At 55.8% G+C, this 18,419-nt stretch overlaps 1 protein-coding gene across 4 annotated transcripts in view; it reads left to right on the top strand.

Moving 5' to 3' along the window:
- The window catches only part of GRHL3 (grainyhead like transcription factor 3), a 33,470-nt gene extending 15,492 nt beyond the window's left edge, over nucleotides 1-17,978 (top strand). For 3 of the 4 annotated variants that reach the window (XM_059690814.1, XM_059690817.1, XM_059690815.1), the window contains 13 exons: nucleotides 313-658; nucleotides 877-950; nucleotides 1,387-1,540; nucleotides 1,759-1,870; nucleotides 3,164-3,258; nucleotides 5,536-5,694; nucleotides 6,325-6,403; nucleotides 6,531-6,664; nucleotides 8,250-8,284; nucleotides 9,367-9,455; nucleotides 10,326-10,411; nucleotides 13,067-13,131; nucleotides 17,032-17,978. In XM_059690814.1, coding sequence (XP_059546797.1) covers nucleotides 313-658; nucleotides 877-950; nucleotides 1,387-1,540; nucleotides 1,759-1,870; nucleotides 3,164-3,258; nucleotides 5,536-5,694; nucleotides 6,325-6,403; nucleotides 6,531-6,664; nucleotides 8,250-8,284; nucleotides 9,367-9,455; nucleotides 10,326-10,411; nucleotides 13,067-13,131; nucleotides 17,032-17,290 — 1,687 coding nt within the window. In that variant the 3' untranslated portion in view covers nucleotides 17,291-17,978. The remainder of the gene's footprint in view (nucleotides 1-312; nucleotides 659-876; nucleotides 951-1,386; nucleotides 1,541-1,758; nucleotides 1,871-3,163; nucleotides 3,259-5,535; nucleotides 5,695-6,324; nucleotides 6,404-6,530; nucleotides 6,665-8,249; nucleotides 8,285-9,366; nucleotides 9,456-10,325; nucleotides 10,412-13,066; nucleotides 13,132-17,031) is intronic. The other variant, XM_059690816.1, reaches the window with a different exon arrangement.
- Nucleotides 17,979-18,419: the final 441 nt, after the last annotated feature.

Genomic DNA, 18,419 nt, shown 5'->3' with positions numbered 1-18,419 from the left:
CCCAGGAGATGACATGAGCAGTGGTTTTAGGGTGGGGACATTGAACTCTGGCTGAGAAATAAATGAACCTTCAGCTTTTAAGTTGCCAAACACTGTAACGGATAAAGCAACCCTGAGCCTGCACTTGGTCCCAGCGTTGATCCCCTCCTCCCGGCTCCTCCCTTAACACATCGGCCTACTCCATGTCTTGTTTCATGCGAGGGCCTAAACATTCAGTGGCTTAAAGAAGGCCGGTGTGCCAGTGTGAGGGCCACTGTCCAATCCCACGCCTCGGAGAGAAGAGGCATACTCAGCCCTCCTCTCTCTCCCCAGGTACTACCATGGCATGGACTATGAGATGGACCTCACCCCCCTTGAAAGTCCCACGCACCTCATGAAGTTCCTGACAGAGAACGTGTCTGGAACCCCAGAATACCCAGATGTGCTCAAGAAGAATAACCTGATGAGCTTGGAGGTGGCCATGCCCTCCCCGGGCAAGGCAGCTGCCCTCCCCGCGGGCCCCAGCAAGCTGGAAGCTGGTTCTGTGGACAGCTACCTGCTGCCCACCAGTGATGTGTATGATAATGGCTCCCTCAACTCCTTGTTTGACAGCATTCATGGGGTGCCACCCGCACAGCGCTGGCAGCCAGACAGTACCTTCAAGGATGACCCGCAGGAGGTGAGGGCCATCCCCGTACCCCTCACACTCTCTCCGGAAATAGGCATGCAGGTGCAGAAGGAGAGAAGACAGTGAGGAGGTCAGAGCTCTGGACATGGGTTTGCCGGGACCTGTTGTCCAGGCTGTGCCCTGCACACCTGCACAGCTACATGCAGCGGCCTAGGCTGAGGCCCCGCAGCCCAAATGTGCGCATTCATTCCCTTTGTGTTTCTCTGCAGTCGCTGCTCTTCCCAGATATCCTGAAAACGTCCCCGGAACCCCCCTGTCCAGAGGACTACCCTAGCCCCAAGAGGTAATTCAGTCCCTGTGATCCTTGGTCACCTGCTCAGTGGGCAGGGCGCTGCAGACAGAGCCACACTGCCCTGTGAGCAGTGGATGAAAATTGGGGAGTGACGCTATAGGAAAGAAAAGACATAAGAGAATGGTTTCTGCATCCCTTTCCCGGGCTCAGGTCTCAGCGCCCTGTCAGAAAACCAGGGCTCTGTTGCTCCTCGTGTCCCCTGTGGCTTTATCACTCCTCAGAGGTCTCTCTGGTTTCCACTATTTGGTATTCAGCAGGGCTGGGGCTCAACAAAGCCATTACATAGGATCCCAAAAACTGTGGAGACTGAGGCCCAGGGAAGTAGTGATTCACCAAGTCGCGCAGCAAAGCTCAGGCCTCCCCCACTGCCCGCGGGGCACTTCTGCCTGGGAGCCCAGTCTCACTGTCGTCTCCCTCCTCCTCACAGTGACTTTGAGTACACCCTGGGCTCCCCCAAAGCCATCCACATCAAGTCAGGCGAGTCGCCCATGGCCTACCTCAACAAGGGCCAGTTCTACCCCATCACCCTGCGGACCCCTGCAGGCGGCAAAGGCCTTGCCTTGTCCTCCAACAAAGTCAAGGTGCGTTGGCCCTGAAGCATTGTGGGAAGGGGTGGGATGGTCGGGTTAGCCCTGCCTGCCAGGGGCCCAGGAAAAGGGTGCTGCTGGGTAACTGCCCATTGCCATGGAGTGGGGGAAACTAAGGCCACAGGACGGGGCCATGGAGCCAGGCTCAGGGAAGACCCACACGGCGGGGGCCTTCTCCAAGGCTGGGATCACAGTGACCACTGTGCTTGCAGAGCGTGGTGATGGTTGTCTTTGACAACGAGAAGGTCCCGGTAGAGCAGCTGCGGTTCTGGAAGCACTGGCATTCCCGACAGCCCACAGCCAAGCAGCGGGTCATCGACGTGGGTGAGAGCCGTCCCCAGCCCCTCCCAGCCTGTCTCTTGCTCTCTCTCACACACACATACACACACCGAATCAGACCTTTCTTGCTGTGTCCTTTTCCCCAGCCCCCTCTGACCTCTGAAGGACTTGGTTGCAACCCCAGCTGCCTGCCTCCCCCCCAAGTCAAAATCTGTGGAGTTTGCAGGGATTTGCATCTGTTGTCTGGAAGCAGTGGCCTCTTTTCTGTGTTGCTTTGGGATAAACAGGGCCTTGGGGATTCCAGCTGTTTCAGATCAATGGGCCCCTGGGATGCGGGTGGCTTGTCTCCGTCAGGGGCCTTAGAGGACTGAGATAACAGTGTAAGCTGCTGGTGGTTTGGAAGGCTCCAGGCCCAGCTGGCCAGTTCTGCTTTGGGAGCTGGGATGCAGGCTTTGCCAGAGGTAGGGGGCTGGAGGCAGGCCCTGTCCCAGGCCCCAAGTTGGTGGGAGACACAGGCCATGCTCAGGTCTCCAGGTTCTGGCTCCATCACTCTTCCTGGTGTGTGGCCTGTGTTACTTCTCCTTCCGGGCTTCATCTCTTCCACTGTCAAATGGAACAAGGCTGGCTGCCCTGCCGGCCACAGTGCTGTTTCTGCCTGGAACACAGCATACTGGGGACCATGAAACAACAGGGACGACTCAGTGACTTCCTGAGAGGCCAGAGAGCAGAGTGGTTAGGAGCCTGGGTTCAGGAGCCAGACAAAGCCGAGCTCTACTCCTTGCTCTGCCTTTTATTCCTGTGTGACCCTGGGCAAGTGACTAAACTTCTCTGAGCTTCATTTTCCTCACATGAAAGCTGAATATTCATAGTGCCATTGTTTGTGAGGATTAACGCATTCCTATTGTACGCATTCCTAAATGATACTACCATTTGTTCACTATTAGTTCAATAGTTCAGTGTTAGTAGTACTGGTACCACTGCTATTACTACCACCATTACTACTAGTGTTATTACTGCTTTATCTGGGAGATCTCCTGAATCATAATCTCAACGAAAGTATAATCTTTACCCCAAAACAATGAAGGCCTTGGCCTCGTTGGCAAAGTTAGGGATTCCCTCCAGGGTTTGGGCAAATCTGCTACCCAGGCTGAACCTCAGTTTCCCCATCTGCAACCCAAGGCACAGTGACCAGTTTCCTCTCTGCACTGAAACATGATTCTTGGGGGAGAGGATGCAAGTCCTTGCCAAGGATGGGGCCCAGCCCCTCAGTGCCTCCTCCCCGTGGTGTCCCCCGACCCCTTCCCTCCTGACTCTTCTTCTGGTTTCCTGTGGTTTCAGCTGACTGCAAAGAGAACTTCAACACCGTGCAGCACATTGAGGAGGTGGCCTACAATGCACTGTCCTTCGTGTGGAATGTCAGCGAGGAGGCCAAGGTCAGTGCTGGAGCACGGCCGGGTCAGGGCCGGGCTGCCCGAAGTCCCCATCCGGGGACAGGGCCCGCCTGCCCCTAGGACTGTGGCAGCTGCTCCTGTGAGGGCATCAGGGGCGGAGGCAGGATCGAGAGCGCTGGAGAAGCACAGGCTCTGAAGCCAGAAAGGCCGGGCCCGCATCCCAGCCCTGTGAGCTTAGACCAGTGTTGTGGCTTTAAAATTGGGATGTAATCGTAGCACCAGCCGTTCGGCTGCTGTGAGGACCATGTGAGATAAGTGAAAGGTAGAGCACAGCCTGGCACATGAGTGGTGGCTGTTGTTATTAATCCAGTCCACCCATTTACCAGATAGGAAAGCTGAGTCTTGTGCAAGGTCACAAGCTGCTGCTGACGCCAGGTTTCCTGACTGGCAGCGTAGTGTTGCGGGAGAAATGCTCTGGAGTCCGGTGGATGAGGGCTGAAATCCCAGTTGCCTCCTTTCCTGAGCCAGAGGAAGGAAACAATAATCTGCCGCTGGGGCTGTGGCGAAGATTCCACGAGATCATGCATGTCTGAGAGACGGGCACCGTGCCAAACCCACCAGGGAGGCCTGAGAATTGGAGCCTCTGGTGATTTTTTTGTGTGTCCCAGCAATTAAGCTATTTAATGCTTACGGCCAGCCTGGAGTGCTGCTGGGCCTCCGTGTCTTGGTTTTCTGTGGGCAGAGCTGGCATGGTGGAAAGGCCAGCAGTCTGAGGGCCAGGGGTGGGTGACCTTGCCTCTGTCCCTTCCCCTCCCTGGCCCAGGCTCAGCCCACAAGAGCAGGGTTGGGTTCAGTTCATGGCAAGGACATTTCTGGCCTTGGACAGGCTGGGAGCTAATCCCTGTCTCCCCGCCTGTCCAGGGGGGCCTGAGAAAATGGAGTGAGGGGCTCTGAAAACACAAAGGGAGGCCCAAAGGCAGGGATCATTATTATTCAAACAGGTGCCAGGGGCAGGAGGGGGAGTGGGGCCTCCAGTGCAGAGAGGTGGGGACAGAGTTTCGTGGGAAGGGAGAGGTGGGTTTCGGTTGGGATTTTCTCACAGCTTCTTAAGCCCCCAGGCGTGGGTCTTTCTCAGGTGTGAGCTGGGTGGGGGCTACATTAGGGCTGAGCTGGCTGAGGGGGAGGTATGTCTGGCATGTGCCCAGGGCCCCCCGTGGCCTGGGAAGGAAGGGGGTCTGCTCAGGCACCACCCCCACCCCTGCTGTGCAGGTCAGGGTCATTTCCAAGGGAGTGGGGTCTGGCCACTCACCCCATGGAGGAGTGAGCTGCCCTCAGTCGGGCCTAGACTTTGAGTGAGACTCCAGCTGACCCCCTAGCAACAGCTACACATATCCAGCAGCCACTACATGCCAAGGCCGCTAGTGACCCACAGCCCAGCAGCTGGGAAACAGCTCCATGTGCTTAAAGCGCTGTCCACAGGGTAGTGCGTGGCAGAGCCCAGCTTCCCACCCCAGATGTGGGTGGCTCCATGTCCAGGCTCATTTCACTCTGCCACCCTGCCTGACTCCCTGCTCAGAGCCTTCATGTGCTCAGCTGGGAATGGGGGTGACTGGTCTGGTGTTGGCTGGAGCTGGTGTTTGGGGTGCAGAGGGGCAGTGTCTCACTCTCTGTGGCCCAGGCCCAGCAGGACAGTGGTCTGAGGCTGGGGGCCTGGAGGTGGGAATTTGGCCCTTCTCCACCTCCTCGCTCCAAGTTGTAGAAAAATGAGGCTCTTGATTTTAAGCCCCTAAGGCAGTGGTTCTCAACCTTCTGGCCCTTTAAATACAGTTCCTCATGTTGTGACCCAACCATAAAATTATTTTCGTTGCTACTTCATAACTGTAATGTTGCTACTGTTATGAATCGTCATGTAAATATCTGATATGCAGGATGGTCTTAGGCAACCCCTGTGAAAGGGTCGTTCGACCGCCGAAGGGGTCGCGACCCACAAGTTGAGAACCGCTGCCCTAAGGAATCATTAATCTCCCTCTCAGGGCCTTGATCCTTTGGGCCGCCCGTGTCAGTCTAGTGCATTGTCCACTAGTAAAGACTTGGACTCAAACCCCGGCTCCCCACACCCTCCCTGTGTCACCCTGGGATAGTTGCCCCACTCTTTGAACATCAACTTCCCTTTTTGTAGAAGAGAGGTGATATTTGCTTCCGGAGCGTGTGAAATCAGGGCTCAGCAGGCACCCAGGGGGCTCAATAAAGGGGATTGGTGGGACAGCAGAGCTGGGGACCTGGGCAGGCTGTTTAGTCAGCTCCCCCGTCTGTCCCCAGGTGTTCATCGGCGTCAACTGCCTCAGCACAGACTTCTCGTCGCAGAAGGGGGTAAAGGGTGTCCCCCTGAACCTGCAGATTGACACCTATGACTGTGGCTCCGCCACCGAGCGCCTGGTGCACCGCGCTGTCTGCCAGATCAAGATCTTCTGTGACAAGGTGACAAGAGCGGACAGACCCTCTGCTGGGCCCAGGGAGGGAGCAGGGCAACCCCTCCCTGCGTCCTCACCAGCCACTCTGGGCGTGTCTGTCTCTCTCTGACTTGCTCTCTGAATTTCTCTCTCTGTCTCTGTGCTTGTCACTGTCTGTCCTGGCCTCTCTATGTATATCTTCCCCTGTCTCTGCATTCCTATCGCACCTATTTTATTTTATTTTGTTTATTATTTTTATTGGCATCAGAGAGAAAGGGAGAGGGAGAGAGAGATAGAAACATCAATGATGAGAGAGAATCACTGATCGGCTGCCTCCTGCACACCCCACACTCGGGACAAAGCCCGCAACCCAGGCATGTGCCCTGACTGGGAATTGAGTGGTGACCTCCTGGTTCATAGGTCGACGCTCAACCACTGAGCCTTGCCTGCCGGGCCCTACCTCACCTCTTTCCGAAGATCTCTTTCCAGATCTCTAGAAATGTCTCTCATTTACATTTCTCTCCCTCTCTCTGTACTTTCCTATCTCCTGGTCTCACACGGGGAAGAAAGCAGCATCAGAAGGCTGGCCATATTCAAGATGCAAAGCAGCCAGCCCTCCCAAGACACTTAGTGACCCCCTTCCCATCCCCCCTCACAGGGAGCTGAGAGGAAGATGCGGGATGATGAGCGGAAGCAGTTCCGGAGGAAAGTCAAGTGCCCCGACTCCAGCAACAATGGTGAGTGGAGATGAGTCAGGGACTGGGCTGGGCTGGGTTGGGGTGAAGGGGTCAAGGAGACTAGAGGGCAGAGGCTGGGGCACGGATGGAGGGACCTCAGGTCACCATGCCTCCCTTTCCCCACCAGGCATCAAGGGCTGTCTGCTGTCCGGCTTCAGGGGCAATGAGATCACCTACCTGCGGCCGGAGGCCGACCTGGAAACCCCGCCCGTGCTGTTCATTCCCAACGTGCACTTCTCCGGCCTGCAGCGTCCTGGCGGGGTAAGGGCCATGGGCTGAGAGAGGGTCTTGGCTCCTTAGCACAGACCAGTGGGGAGCAACCTACCACTCAGCCAGTCCAGGTCCATTTAGATGTTTATGGGTCCTAATATTTTTTACATCAAAACGAAAAAGCCTTCATTGAATCCCAGGAAATTTTTTAAAATGTGTATATACGATCACATAACTTCAGTGACCTTTTCTACTCAAGAGAAGAATGTTAATGAGGAAATGGACTTTATAGCCATCAGAGTGTTTATGCTTGGAGCACACACAGAGGAGGTTTCTAATATCTGAGCCCCAGACTCGACGGTAGCCTCCTCAAAGCAAGTGGGTCTACTCATCTCAGAGACGCTGTGAGCACACGCTGTGAGCAGGCTCATGCTTCCCCCATCACCTCCTCTGACCCCCACTGCACCCCTGTGAAGTGGATTATACCATTCACCCCTGATTTGTGGGGTGGAAACTGAGGCACAGAGTCCTCCCAGAATTAAACAGGAGTGGCCGAGCCCGAGCCAGGCAGCCTGCCTTCAGGAACGGTGCCCTTGTCCAATGGCTTCACCACCTCTCAAGGCGGAGGCAGTTATGAGCACCTTGGACGAGCCAGGCGTGCGGGGCCCAGCCCTTGGCCGCACCGTCTCGTTTCCCCTCTCAGCCGTCCTTTGAGGCAGAGACTGGTTATCCCATTTCCAGACGAGGCCCACAGCAAGGCAGCAGCAGAGCACTGGGACCGTTTCCTTCCTTGGAGGTCATAGCTCCCGCTGCATGGGTGGGAATGTGTGCAGAAACGGCCTCTGGTGTCCAAGGTAGATCATGGAGCTGGAAGAGCAGCCAGTCCTGGTGCCGTCCTTGGATTCATTTAAATCCTCTTCTATGTCCGCCTCTTCCCTTCACCGCCCCAGAATCGGTGCTGTGCCTCCAGCACAGGCGGCTGCATGAACTCACTCTTTTCCCCAACTAGCCAAGCAGGAAGATGACTGACCACTGGAGATTAAGGCCCCCGTGGCCAGGTTACAGCTAATCTGTGGGGAAAGACAGAGGGACCAGTCTTTGCACAGGTAGCCTGAGAGGGGCACCCAGGAAGCAGGAAGAGTGGAGAACTGGAGTCTGGAGTCTGAGTCCGGACTGCCTCCTGCTGGGTGTTACCCAGGGCTGTGTGCCCTCTCTGGGCCACGGTGTTTCTGCCTGGGACTGGCGATGACTGCACCAGGCAGCAGTGCCAGGCCCACAGGAGGGGCAAAGGGCGTGCTGCCTCCTCCCGCCTCTGCCTCAGCTCCCACACTAGTCACCTGCTGCAGGACAGCCTGGGCGTGCTGGGCTCAGGTGGGACTCCCTGATCCTGCCAGCACTCTCTCGCACCTCCTGTGTCAGAGTCCCTGACTCATCCCATGTGGGTGAGATGCTTCCTTTCCAGTCCAGATCTCAGCTCACGAAAGGGCTGTGATCTGAGCAGAAGGGGCTGGAGAGGCACCGAGACTGCATCTCCCTCTCCCCCAGTCAAAGGCTGTCCCCCCAGAAAGCCTCCCGCAGCTGGGGGCTCTGCTCAGCTTTTGCATGTGATGGAAAATGTCTTTTCTTTTTATTGCAGGCAGTGCCCTCGGCAGGACAGGGCGGCTCCAACAGGTACGGAGACCTCACCTGTCCCCCCTTCACGGCTCTCCCTGCCCCCACCTGCCTCCCCAGCTAAGGGCCGGGCCCAGAGGAAGCAGCCACGGGACTCTGCCCCAACCTCCAAGCTCCTAGATTCATGCTCCTTTCTCACTGAAACTGCCTGGGTTTTTATGGGTTCGTTTTATGTGAAAAGCTGGCGAATCTCTGGCGAGACATCTGCTTGTAAAAAGGGAAAGAAAAAGCCTCCGAGATGGGGTCAGGTTTAGGGAGCGAGGAGGGGCAGCCGTGGTGGAGGACTGAGGGGCTCAGAGCCTCCCCTCCACCCCGCCACCTCTGTCTGTCAGCCACAGTCCCTCCCCTCCCCTCAGCCTGGAAATCGGTCAGAGGAGAAGCTGACCTGGGGATGAGGCTGCCGGGAGCGGGCGGAGTGTCGATGCATCTTGTGAAGGGGAAGCGTTTACAAGAGGGACTTTTCAGAAGGTGCTTAGACACCAAATTATGTCATTTATCCCCTCACAACAGCCCCAGCGAGGCAGGCAAGCAGGGAACCCCCCTTCCTGCTTATGAAGGAGGAAACCGAGGCTCAGGAAGTGAAGTGACATGCCCAAGGTCACAGAGCTGTTAAGTAGCAGAGACAGGCTGGAGCCTTCGTCTCACTCCAGATCCCACAACCCTTCCTCCTCCCACCGACTCACATCCAACCTGATCTTTAAAAAATAATGTTGGTGATAAAACAACAGTCCCCATTTATTGCGGCGCCAGCGGGGGTCGCACACTGTGTGACAGCAGTGTGCACCCTCTCCTCCAGCCTCACTGCCTCCCGGAGCAGTCCTAGTTTACTGTCATCCCGTTTCACAGACGGGAGCCCTGGGAGGCTGACTCACCCCTAGTCACCCAGCTGGTGAGCAGCAGGGCTGGGACTTGAACCCAGGCAGTGCAGCTCCAGCTCCAGAACATGCTACCCTAACCCTGCCCCCCCGCTTTGCTGCCTTCGTGGGGTCTCCTTCCCCTCTGAGGCCCTGCGGGATCAGCGGGGTCCTTTGGACTCGGGTCGTCCTGGCTTCCTGATGAGCCCCTCTCTGCCGTCCCCACAGGCTGCCTCTGAAGCGGACCTGCTTGCCCTTTGCTGAGGAGCTGGAGCCTCTGCCCTCCAAACAGGCTAAGGAAGATGACCTGCAGAGAGGTAGCCTCACCACCCCCCTTTGTTGTTTGATTTGAGCCCACCTCACCCCAGCTCCCCGTGAGGCCTCCCCAAACCTCAATCACTGGTCCTGGCCCAGGCAGCCCGGGCAGCACCCATCCCAGCAGAGAGGGTGCGAGGGGCTGCTTTATGCTTCAGAGCCAGGGTTGGGCCAAGACTTGAGGGTGGGGGAGGGGCCAGGGGGCACCCAAGGTGCTTAGAGAGACAGTCATGGAGCTGGAGGGCTCCCGCCTCCCCTGACCTTGTTGGACATGGGTGTCCTGGGGCGCTGGTCAAGGTGGCAGGCTGGTTATGTTGGGCAAATCCCCCCCCCTTCTCTAGAGGAGTTGGGAGCAAGGTGGGTTGCTGTAGCTGGCTTTCTGGCTTGGACACTCTGAGTCTGTGATTTCCTGGGAGAGAAGGACGTGCCTGAACCTCTGAGGGCTGTAACTGACCAGCAGGAAGACACCAGCCAGCAGCCAGGAACCAAAGCTTCCCACAGCTTGGGCCTTGCCCTGCATTGGCTGTTTCCTGGAATTATTCATTCCCACAGCAACTCTGTAAAATAGGGCTGGTTCTACCCCACTCCCATTTGGATGAAATGAGACTCAGTAATGTTAAACTGACTCAGGTGGGAGAGCGGGGATTCACTCCCGCCAAGATCAGCAGGGTCTGAGCAAGTGCCTGGGACCCACAGAGCCCGGGGGGGTTCCCAGCTGGGTACAGACCCTCAGCAAGGGTTGGCTTTTTCTGCCAAAATCAATCTTAGGTTAAGAAAGGAAGTGATATTTTTTAAGATCCCCCCCTCCCCTAAGGTATCCCTGGCTCATTTATCCTCCTCGCAGCGCTAAAAGCCACCCCTTTGCTTCTCAGTTCTGTTGTATGTGCGGAGGGAGACTGAGGAGGTGTTTGACGCCCTCATGTTGAAGACCCCGGACCTGAAGGGGCTGAGGAATGCGGTAAGAGGCCTGCGGACCCCGCTGCCCGCCCAGACCCCGTCTCGTGCTCCTGGGCACATACTTCTTCGCTCTGCACCACACAGTCAGACTTCCCACAGGCAGGCTCTGGGAAGGAGTGCACTGGAACCTTGGTGCTGTGGTGGCCCACCTGTCCCACCCACTTGGGAGGGCCTTCTGGGCCCGGCTGTGTGTGGGGGGGGAGGGGGGGCGGGGGGAGGGAGAGGGGGGTGGTTTAAGCCTCTGTGATGTTATCTTGCAGCCAGAACCCTGGCTCCACCCTGGGAGTCGCACACACCATAAATCCTCCTTAATCTGATGGCTGCTGTTTGACAAGCCAGAGCTTTTTGTTGGCTTTGCAAACTTGTTTCTATTTTAATGGGAATGAAACCCCAAAAGGCCAGACCCCAGAGACACTTTTTTTCCTTCCCAGGGGGCCTCATTCCTGTAGCTTGTGGTTGGCTAGAGGGCTGGGGGGAGGATGGAGTGCTGGCCAAGGAAGCTGAAGGTGTGTCTGGGCAAGACCTTCCCCTACCACCACCCCCAAACCACCAGAGAGCAGGTGACTCAGCCCCGAACAAAACCCACAGCAGCTTTGTGGCTCAGCTAACAACTGCGCAAGCAGCCTCACCAGGGCCAGCGATGCTTAAAGGTCGGCCCGCTCAGAAAAGCCACGTGGTTCCAAGATCTTGGGCTGTGGAGGGGAAATGAATTAAAGCACAACATTGTCTACCTTTTGAAGACCCACTGTGTGCCAGGCATACTGCATTTGCCAGCTCATCATATTCTTTTAACAACCCTGAAAAGTGGGTACTATTATTATCTCCTCATTTCCCATGAGGAAACAGCCTCCCAGAAGGAGGGCAGTTAACTTGCCAAGGTTACTCGCCGTGACAGAGCTGGGATCCGCCAGGCTCTCCCACTCTCCTGTTCTCCTCACATATCATCAGCCCTACTTGGCACCAGCCCCAGGAAGTTGGGCTCACAAAAGGCCAGTAAATGTCATTTGAATGTAGACTCAATCTTGGGGTTGGCTAGAACCTTAAAGGGTCAGCTCCTCATCTAGTGCTTGAGCTCTCTCCCCAGTAACTGCCGTGGGTGCCCAGTCTTGACTTGTATACTTAAAGGATGGAGAGCTTATTGCCTATGGAGCAGCCTGTGTTGTCTTTGTACAACTTATGGGTAGAAAATTCCTACGTTCTTGCCTGCATTGATTTGAGGCACTGCTGGTAGCTTCCAGTCACATCACCACTAAGATAAATAGTCGGGGATTTTTCTTGCCTGGAGGGCTCTCTGTCACAGCAGAGAATAACCGGGAGCCGAACTGATCCTCATCCTAAAAGGCCTAGTGAGGAACCTCCACCAGAAACCCTTGGCGTGGCGTTCCCTGCGCTTCAAGGCAGTCGGTAACACGAACCTGCAACACTGACTGAGCCCTCAGTGCACTGGCCTGGGCCCTTTACATCATCGTCTCCATTCATGTGCAGAACAACCCTGCTGTGTATATCCCATTATTACACCCATTTTACAAACAGGGAAACTGGGGCTCAGCAAAGTAAGAGTTCCGTAACTGCGGGTGGTGGAGGTGGGACCAGTGTGTCTGCCCAGAGGAAACGAGTTCTGGGAGAAATGGCTGAAAGCTGTGAGTGCAGACGCGCTCACCAGCCTCTGAGCTGCGGTTTCCTCATCTGTAGAACAAGCTCCCAGGTCTGGGTTGTGATGGGGAGGAAACCTGGTTCTAGGCTAGGCCTTGGCACAGGCCTTACCTTCTTCCAGCTCAGCACCCACGCCCATCAAATGGGATTAGTAATTCCTGCTGGAAGGGGGAAATGTCTGGGTTACCCTCCCCCCACAATAGGGTAAGAGCATCCCTATTACTCCACTTCTAAAATAATAGCAATGACCAGTCACTGAGTATCGGCCATGTTTTTGGTACATACCAGGAACTGGCTCTGTGTTTTATGTGGGCCAGTTCATTTAATTCTCCCAGCAGTCTTACGAGCTGGGCTCTGTAATGAGTGCACAGCTGGTGGAGGGGAGCCCTCAGCACTGGGACGATCTGTATTGGGACGTTAGGCTGGGGTTGAGAGAAGTGGTGATGCCCTTTGGGTTATTTTACAGCCACTAACCATGCTGTTTGTCAAGAGTTTGTTGTGATGTGGGAAGGCTTATATATACAAGGATAAGTAAACTACCTATGTGGGATAGAAAAATATCTATATACATGGCCTGATGTTATATGGTGTTTATCTCTGGGAGACAGGATTATGGGTGATTGTAATCTTCTTCTTTGTATCTTTCCACAATCTGGATATATATTACTTTTTAAAAGATTCTCACCTAAGGATATGTGTGTTGTTGTTGTTTTTTATTGGTTGATTTGAGAGAGAGAGAGAGAGAGAGAGAGAGAGAGAGAAGCATCAATCGGTTGCCTCCTGCTTGTGCCACAGCCCGGGACCAACCTAGGCATGTGCCCTGACTGGGACTTGAATCCTCGACCTTTTAGTGTATGGGACAAACTCCAACCTACTGAGCCACACCAGCCAGGGCTGGACATATAACACTTTTATAATTAGGAAATGAAAAGTCATGATATAAAAGAATGGGATACATCCACTTTGGGCAGCAGACAATGAACCCCCCACTGTTCTCTTCCAGATCTCTGAGAAGTATGGGCTTCCTGAAGAGAACATTTACAAAGTCTACAAGAAATGCAAGCGGGGGTAAGTGCCCAGGACAGCTCTCCCTCCCCGTCTCCATGCCTTCTAAAGTGTTGACTCATGGAGCTCCCAGCAGGTCCATTCTGACCAGCAGAGGCCTGCTACTCCGTGCTGAGTGGTGTTTGTACTTGGCTTCGTGGAGAAGACTAGGGGAGGTGGACTTGGGTGGAGAGCCCCCAATCAGGCCAAGGTCACCCACAGAGACCAGACAGTGAGGGCTACTGGGAAGGAAAGGAGAGGGAGATTGTGGGAAGTGCAGGGCCACATGTCAGGAAACTCAACTTCAAGTCCCAAGACCTCTGGATAAGCAAGTCACTTGGTTGTAATGATGATAATGGCGACTGCCATTCACTTGATCCCCTGCTTTGTGTCAGACAGTGTGCTGAGCATGTCTCGTTTAACCCTCAGTCACACTGCGAGGTGAATGCCATTACACTTCACAGATAGGGAAACTGAGGCTCGGAGGTGATAAGCAGTGCTCAGGGGCAGCAGCGGCGGAGTAAAGCCTCGGGTAGAAGGGCCCAGCAGCGGTGCTACCCGCTGAGTCAGTGCCCAGAAGGGAGTGGCCGGCCATGGTTCAGGAAAGGGGACTGTGATTGGGTGTGGTTTTGAGGGAGCCCCTCCAGGTATGCTCCTCAGGCCTCCTCCACCTCAGGTCTGCAGGAGGCATCGGGGAGTAAGATTTTACCCTCCAGGGGGTCAGACAGGGCCTGTCACCTCCCCTGGGCTCCTGGATTTGTGCTCAGGATGGCAGCTCCCTTTGTCCTCTTCCGGGAGATCCTTGGTGTGGGATCCACGTGGTCACTGCCCTCCCAGACTTCCATCCCCTGGTCAGAGGACTGTTAACTGGGTCACTTCACCAGCCCAGCTGAGCCCGCCCCCAGCAGAGAAAATCGCCATTGCCGCTCCCTGCCCAGAGGACCCAGCACCAGGGCTCTGGGAAACACTCCCGGCCCCACTGCCCACACCTCCGACCAGGTCCTCCCGCCCGGCGCAGTCTAACTCCAGCCTCACGTACTGGCCGCCCCGGCAGTGAGCAGGCATTGTCCCTGTATATGGCTGTGATCTGTTCTTTTTAGAAAACTGCAAAGTGAGGCAGGTTTTGGACTCAGGCTGAGGCCCCATCCAGTTAGGCCCAGGGGTGGCCTCCTTCCTCACAGGCCCAGCCCTGCCCCCCCCCCCTCAGTTTCCACCCGGCTTCCCATAGAAGGGCGGGGTGGGGGAAGGTGTGCGCTCGCAGCCCCTGGGAAAGGATCCGTTGGTTTTGGTTGTATGAGTGTCTGGGGTTTTTTTTCTTTCAAGTTTCGGTTTCAAATTGGGGCTCACAGCAGAGGGCAGGCTCTGCTTTGCCCGGACAAGCCCAGCCCCACTTCCCCTTTCAGTGCCAGTGCCCACACCCCCTGGCTGCAGCCCCACCTGCGGCCAGCCTCCCTTACCCATCCCACCAGAGCTGGGCTGAGCGGCTGGGAGGTGCCCTTGAGTATGATTTGGGGTGTGGGGTAATACATAGAAGGTTGCCCCAACCCCTAGCCCCACTGGTTGAGTTGCAAATCTTTCCCTTAAGCCCAGCCAGCTAGTTAAGCCATAATTGTAACAACTTCCATTAGTGGCGCACATTGTACATGCCAGGTGCTGGGCTGGATAACTCCGAGGGATCCTCTCATTGACCCTCTGAGTTTGGGTGATCATCTCTATTCCACAGAGGAGGAGACTGAGGTTCTGAGTAGTCCCAGGATCACAGAGTTAGTAAATGGCCTAAAGGCTGTGCATACACCCCTACTTTATCTTGCCTCCTGCTTTTTCCTCTAACCGCTAAGCAGTGAGCAAATACAGGCTGTGGCCGGGCCAGCCCCATAGCCCGGGGCATCGCTCAGCAGCCCTGCAGAGGCACCCCCCCCCCCCAACCATGGAAACCTCAGGTTCAGGGTTGCCTCTGATGCCCAATGAGCAGAGCCCCAAAAAGGCCCTTGGGAGAGGCCAGGCTCATTTGTCACCTCCCTAAGAGTCTGCGCTTCTCGTCTGAGGAGCAGGAAATGCTAATCAGTGGCCTCGTTATTTTCATAGAGCCCTCCCGAGAGTCCTCTGGACAAAGGCAGATGCAATCAGCTTACAAGCACCACTGAGTGCTTGAAAGATGAACAAATACATTGTTTTTGCTGGCAGCTGGCCAGGGGTTTCATGCGAACCAGGACAGAAGACGGCTAGAGCTAGCAAGTGACAGGAGGCCCACCTCTGGGACACGGTTCCTGACACCCCTGCCTCTAGGGCCCAGGGGTCAATGACCTCTGAGGGGAAGGGTCCTGGGGCCTGTCTGGGCTCCCTCGGCACAGGTGTGCGCCTGGGCCCCTGGGAGGCCCTGCCTGGGCGCGGGAGGGAGGCATCTTCAGTGTGTGCACGTAGGCACTTAGTGCCTGGCACCCAGACACACCCTGTAAATGCCACTGCATGAAACAAACAAAGCCCTGCCACTGACAGAGTGCCACCCCTCTGCCCTTCCTCCCCCCATCCCCGCTGCCCCCACAGACCCCCCTGGAAAGTGTAGGAACTACCAGCAGGACCTGAGGAAGAGGGAGCCTGCGCCAGGCTGCCTTCCAAAAAGCAGCAGCTGCTTGGTGTTGCTGCAGAGACGACGGAACACAGGCAGCTGGCTTCTGCCCACCGCTGTCTCCATTGCCCCTCCGCCCTGGGGATGGTGGGGACAAGGCAACCGCCTCCCCTGGGGTCCTCAGGAAAGCAGGCAGCTACCTGCCAGGAGCGTGGTCTGGGATCCTCACCCCACCCTCCTGCCCCTCCTAAAGTAATCTTGCCCTCATCTGAACTCTCCCCAGTCCTGAATTTTGCCTTCCTTATATATGCCACTTTCTAATTTGTATATATGGGGGGTTGGGGGGTGATTTTTTTTTCCTTTATAAAAAAAAAAAAGGTGCAGTGAAGAGAGACAGAAGTCTGGATTGAAATCCCAGCTGGGCAATCTGTTGCCTGTGTGGCCCGAGGCAAATGACTTTGCTCCTCTGAGCCTCGGTTCCGTCATGAGTTAGAGTAACAGGGTAACAGGCATTGTTCTCCGGGGCCATGCTAGATTCTAAACTCCTGGAGGACAGGCTCTAGGGTCTCTGTGACCCTTGTTTTTGTGTGGAGCAAGGCCCTGCATGTGGAAAGGCCTCAGCAAATGATGGCGGGATGGACTGGTGGATGGATGGGTGGATGGCTGGATGGATGGATGGACGGACGGGTAACAATACTCACTTCCGTTCCTGACAGGATCGGGCCGGGTCACCTCTTCCTGGGTCCTTCCCCAGGGAAGCAGCTCCTAGGGTGTCCCTGGCATGTGCTGTGGCTCTGACCCCTGCAGAGGCCCCACCACGGAGGCTTTCTCCTCCTCAGGGTGGCCCAGGTCCTGCCTGAAGCCTGGGGGGAGAGAGAAGGACAAGCTCCTCAAAGTCTATTGTGCATCCGAGATGTCAGCTTCCTGGGGACGAGGCTTGGACTGGGCTCCTGTGGTCCTCGCCTCTGGCTCAGGCAGCACATCTGAGTGGCACGTCGCTGTCTCCACACTGTCCACCCGCCACACCTCCTGCACTGGAACTCACACACTGTGTCTGCGTCCTCAGTCTGGCTGGTGACTAAGCACTGAGTCTTCCCCAAGTCTACCTTTAGTTGCTCACAAGTGTCCTGCTCATATGTACTGAGAGAGGCACCCAGGCACAGTCGGGGCATGGTAACTGGCAGGCCTGGTTTGAGTTGTGGCTCGGCCACTTGGGCATTGTGCCCTCCCCTGAAAGTGGGACAGGGAACTACCACCTTGCAGGTTGTGATGAGGGTCAGAGAGAAAGTCTGTGAGACGCTGGAAATAACGGGGGTCCCCGATAGGTAGTAACCGTCACTATCATCCTTGTCACTCAGAGCCCTGAAGGCAAGGGGCCTCCCACAGTCTAGCCACGTCTCTTCTCTTCCAGAATCTTGGTCAACATGGACAACAACATCATTCAGCATTACAGCAACCATGTCGCCTTCCTGCTGGACATGGGGGAGCATGATGGCAAGATTCAGATCACCCTTAAGGAGCTGTGAGGACCCCGCGGGGAGCTCCGGGCCGGGAGCCAGCTGCCAGTGGCCCCCTGCCGCACACAACCTCTCCTCATGCCTCAGTGCCGTTACTTGAACGCCTTCCCAGAGGGAAGAGGCCCGCGTCCCCGACGTCAGGGCCAAGAAGGGACCTGGGAGGTGTCCTGACCCGAGCCCCCACCTCATGCTTGAATCCACTCTGAGCGCCTGCCAGCGCCTGCCCAGCCAGACAGCGCCGTCTTGGTGAGCGCCCGGCAGACGCTTTCCTCCTCCGCCGCTGCTCTGCGGGCTGCCTATCCCGGTGCTGGAGGCGGGCCTCGCTCCCAAAGCCGACCTGACCGCTGGCCGCTCCCATTCTTGGTCGTCCCACCGACTTCAGACCAAGGATCTCTCACCCTGTGGTCAGTTAACTTGAACACTCTCGGTTTCCAGTGCAAATGACTTTGAAAAGACACTGTGGTGGACGCACCTCTTTCTCATGGACGTCCCCCGGGCCCGATGTAAATAATAGAGCTGATCGGCCACGACCACGTGGCTGCTCCATAAATGACCGACCACCCTGCTCACTGCTGTACACATTTCTCACTTACAGTTTTCATTTATGTTATAAATATATAAGTATATATTGTATATATATATGCAACGTTTTATATTTTCACGGATACATTTTTATCATTTCAAAAAATGTGTATTTCACATTTCTTGGACTATTTTTTTAGCGGTTATTCAGTTATGCATTTTGTATACTCATATAGTATTTAGTAATAAAATTCTGCCTATGTATTACTTCAAATGCCACACTTGTTCTTTCTGTGAAAGTCTGCCAGGAGGAGAGGGTGAGAGTAGACAGGGCCTGGCTGCTCCTGTCCTGGGGGCATTTGCCCCAACTCGAAGGGCAGTGCTGTGCTGGGCACTAATAAAGCAGGCCTCCCACCTGGAGGACACCCAGCTCTCTGCCCTGTGTGGTCCCACAGCTGAACGTTATGACCTGGGGATCACTGACTGGATATGCAGAAGTCCTGGAAAGGGTCAGGATGACCTTGCCGGGGACCTCGTAGCGGGGGTCTGTGGGCAGAGCCCAGGGCTAGGAGTTCTTGTGCCAACTCTGCCCTGCGCTCTTGGCTAAGTCATTTTCCCTGGAGCCCGCTCCTACCAGCCCAATGGCCTGCTAAGATCCCCCAGGGTCAGAGGGGCCTAAGAACCAAGGCCTGGGGTCTGGCCTGATT

The sequence above is a fragment of the Myotis daubentonii genome, chromosome 3 (genome assembly GCF_963259705.1).
Source record: "Myotis daubentonii chromosome 3, mMyoDau2.1, whole genome shotgun sequence".
NCBI lineage: Eukaryota > Metazoa > Chordata > Mammalia > Chiroptera > Vespertilionidae > Myotis > Myotis daubentonii.
This window is presented reverse-complemented; position numbering and strand designations above follow the sequence as displayed.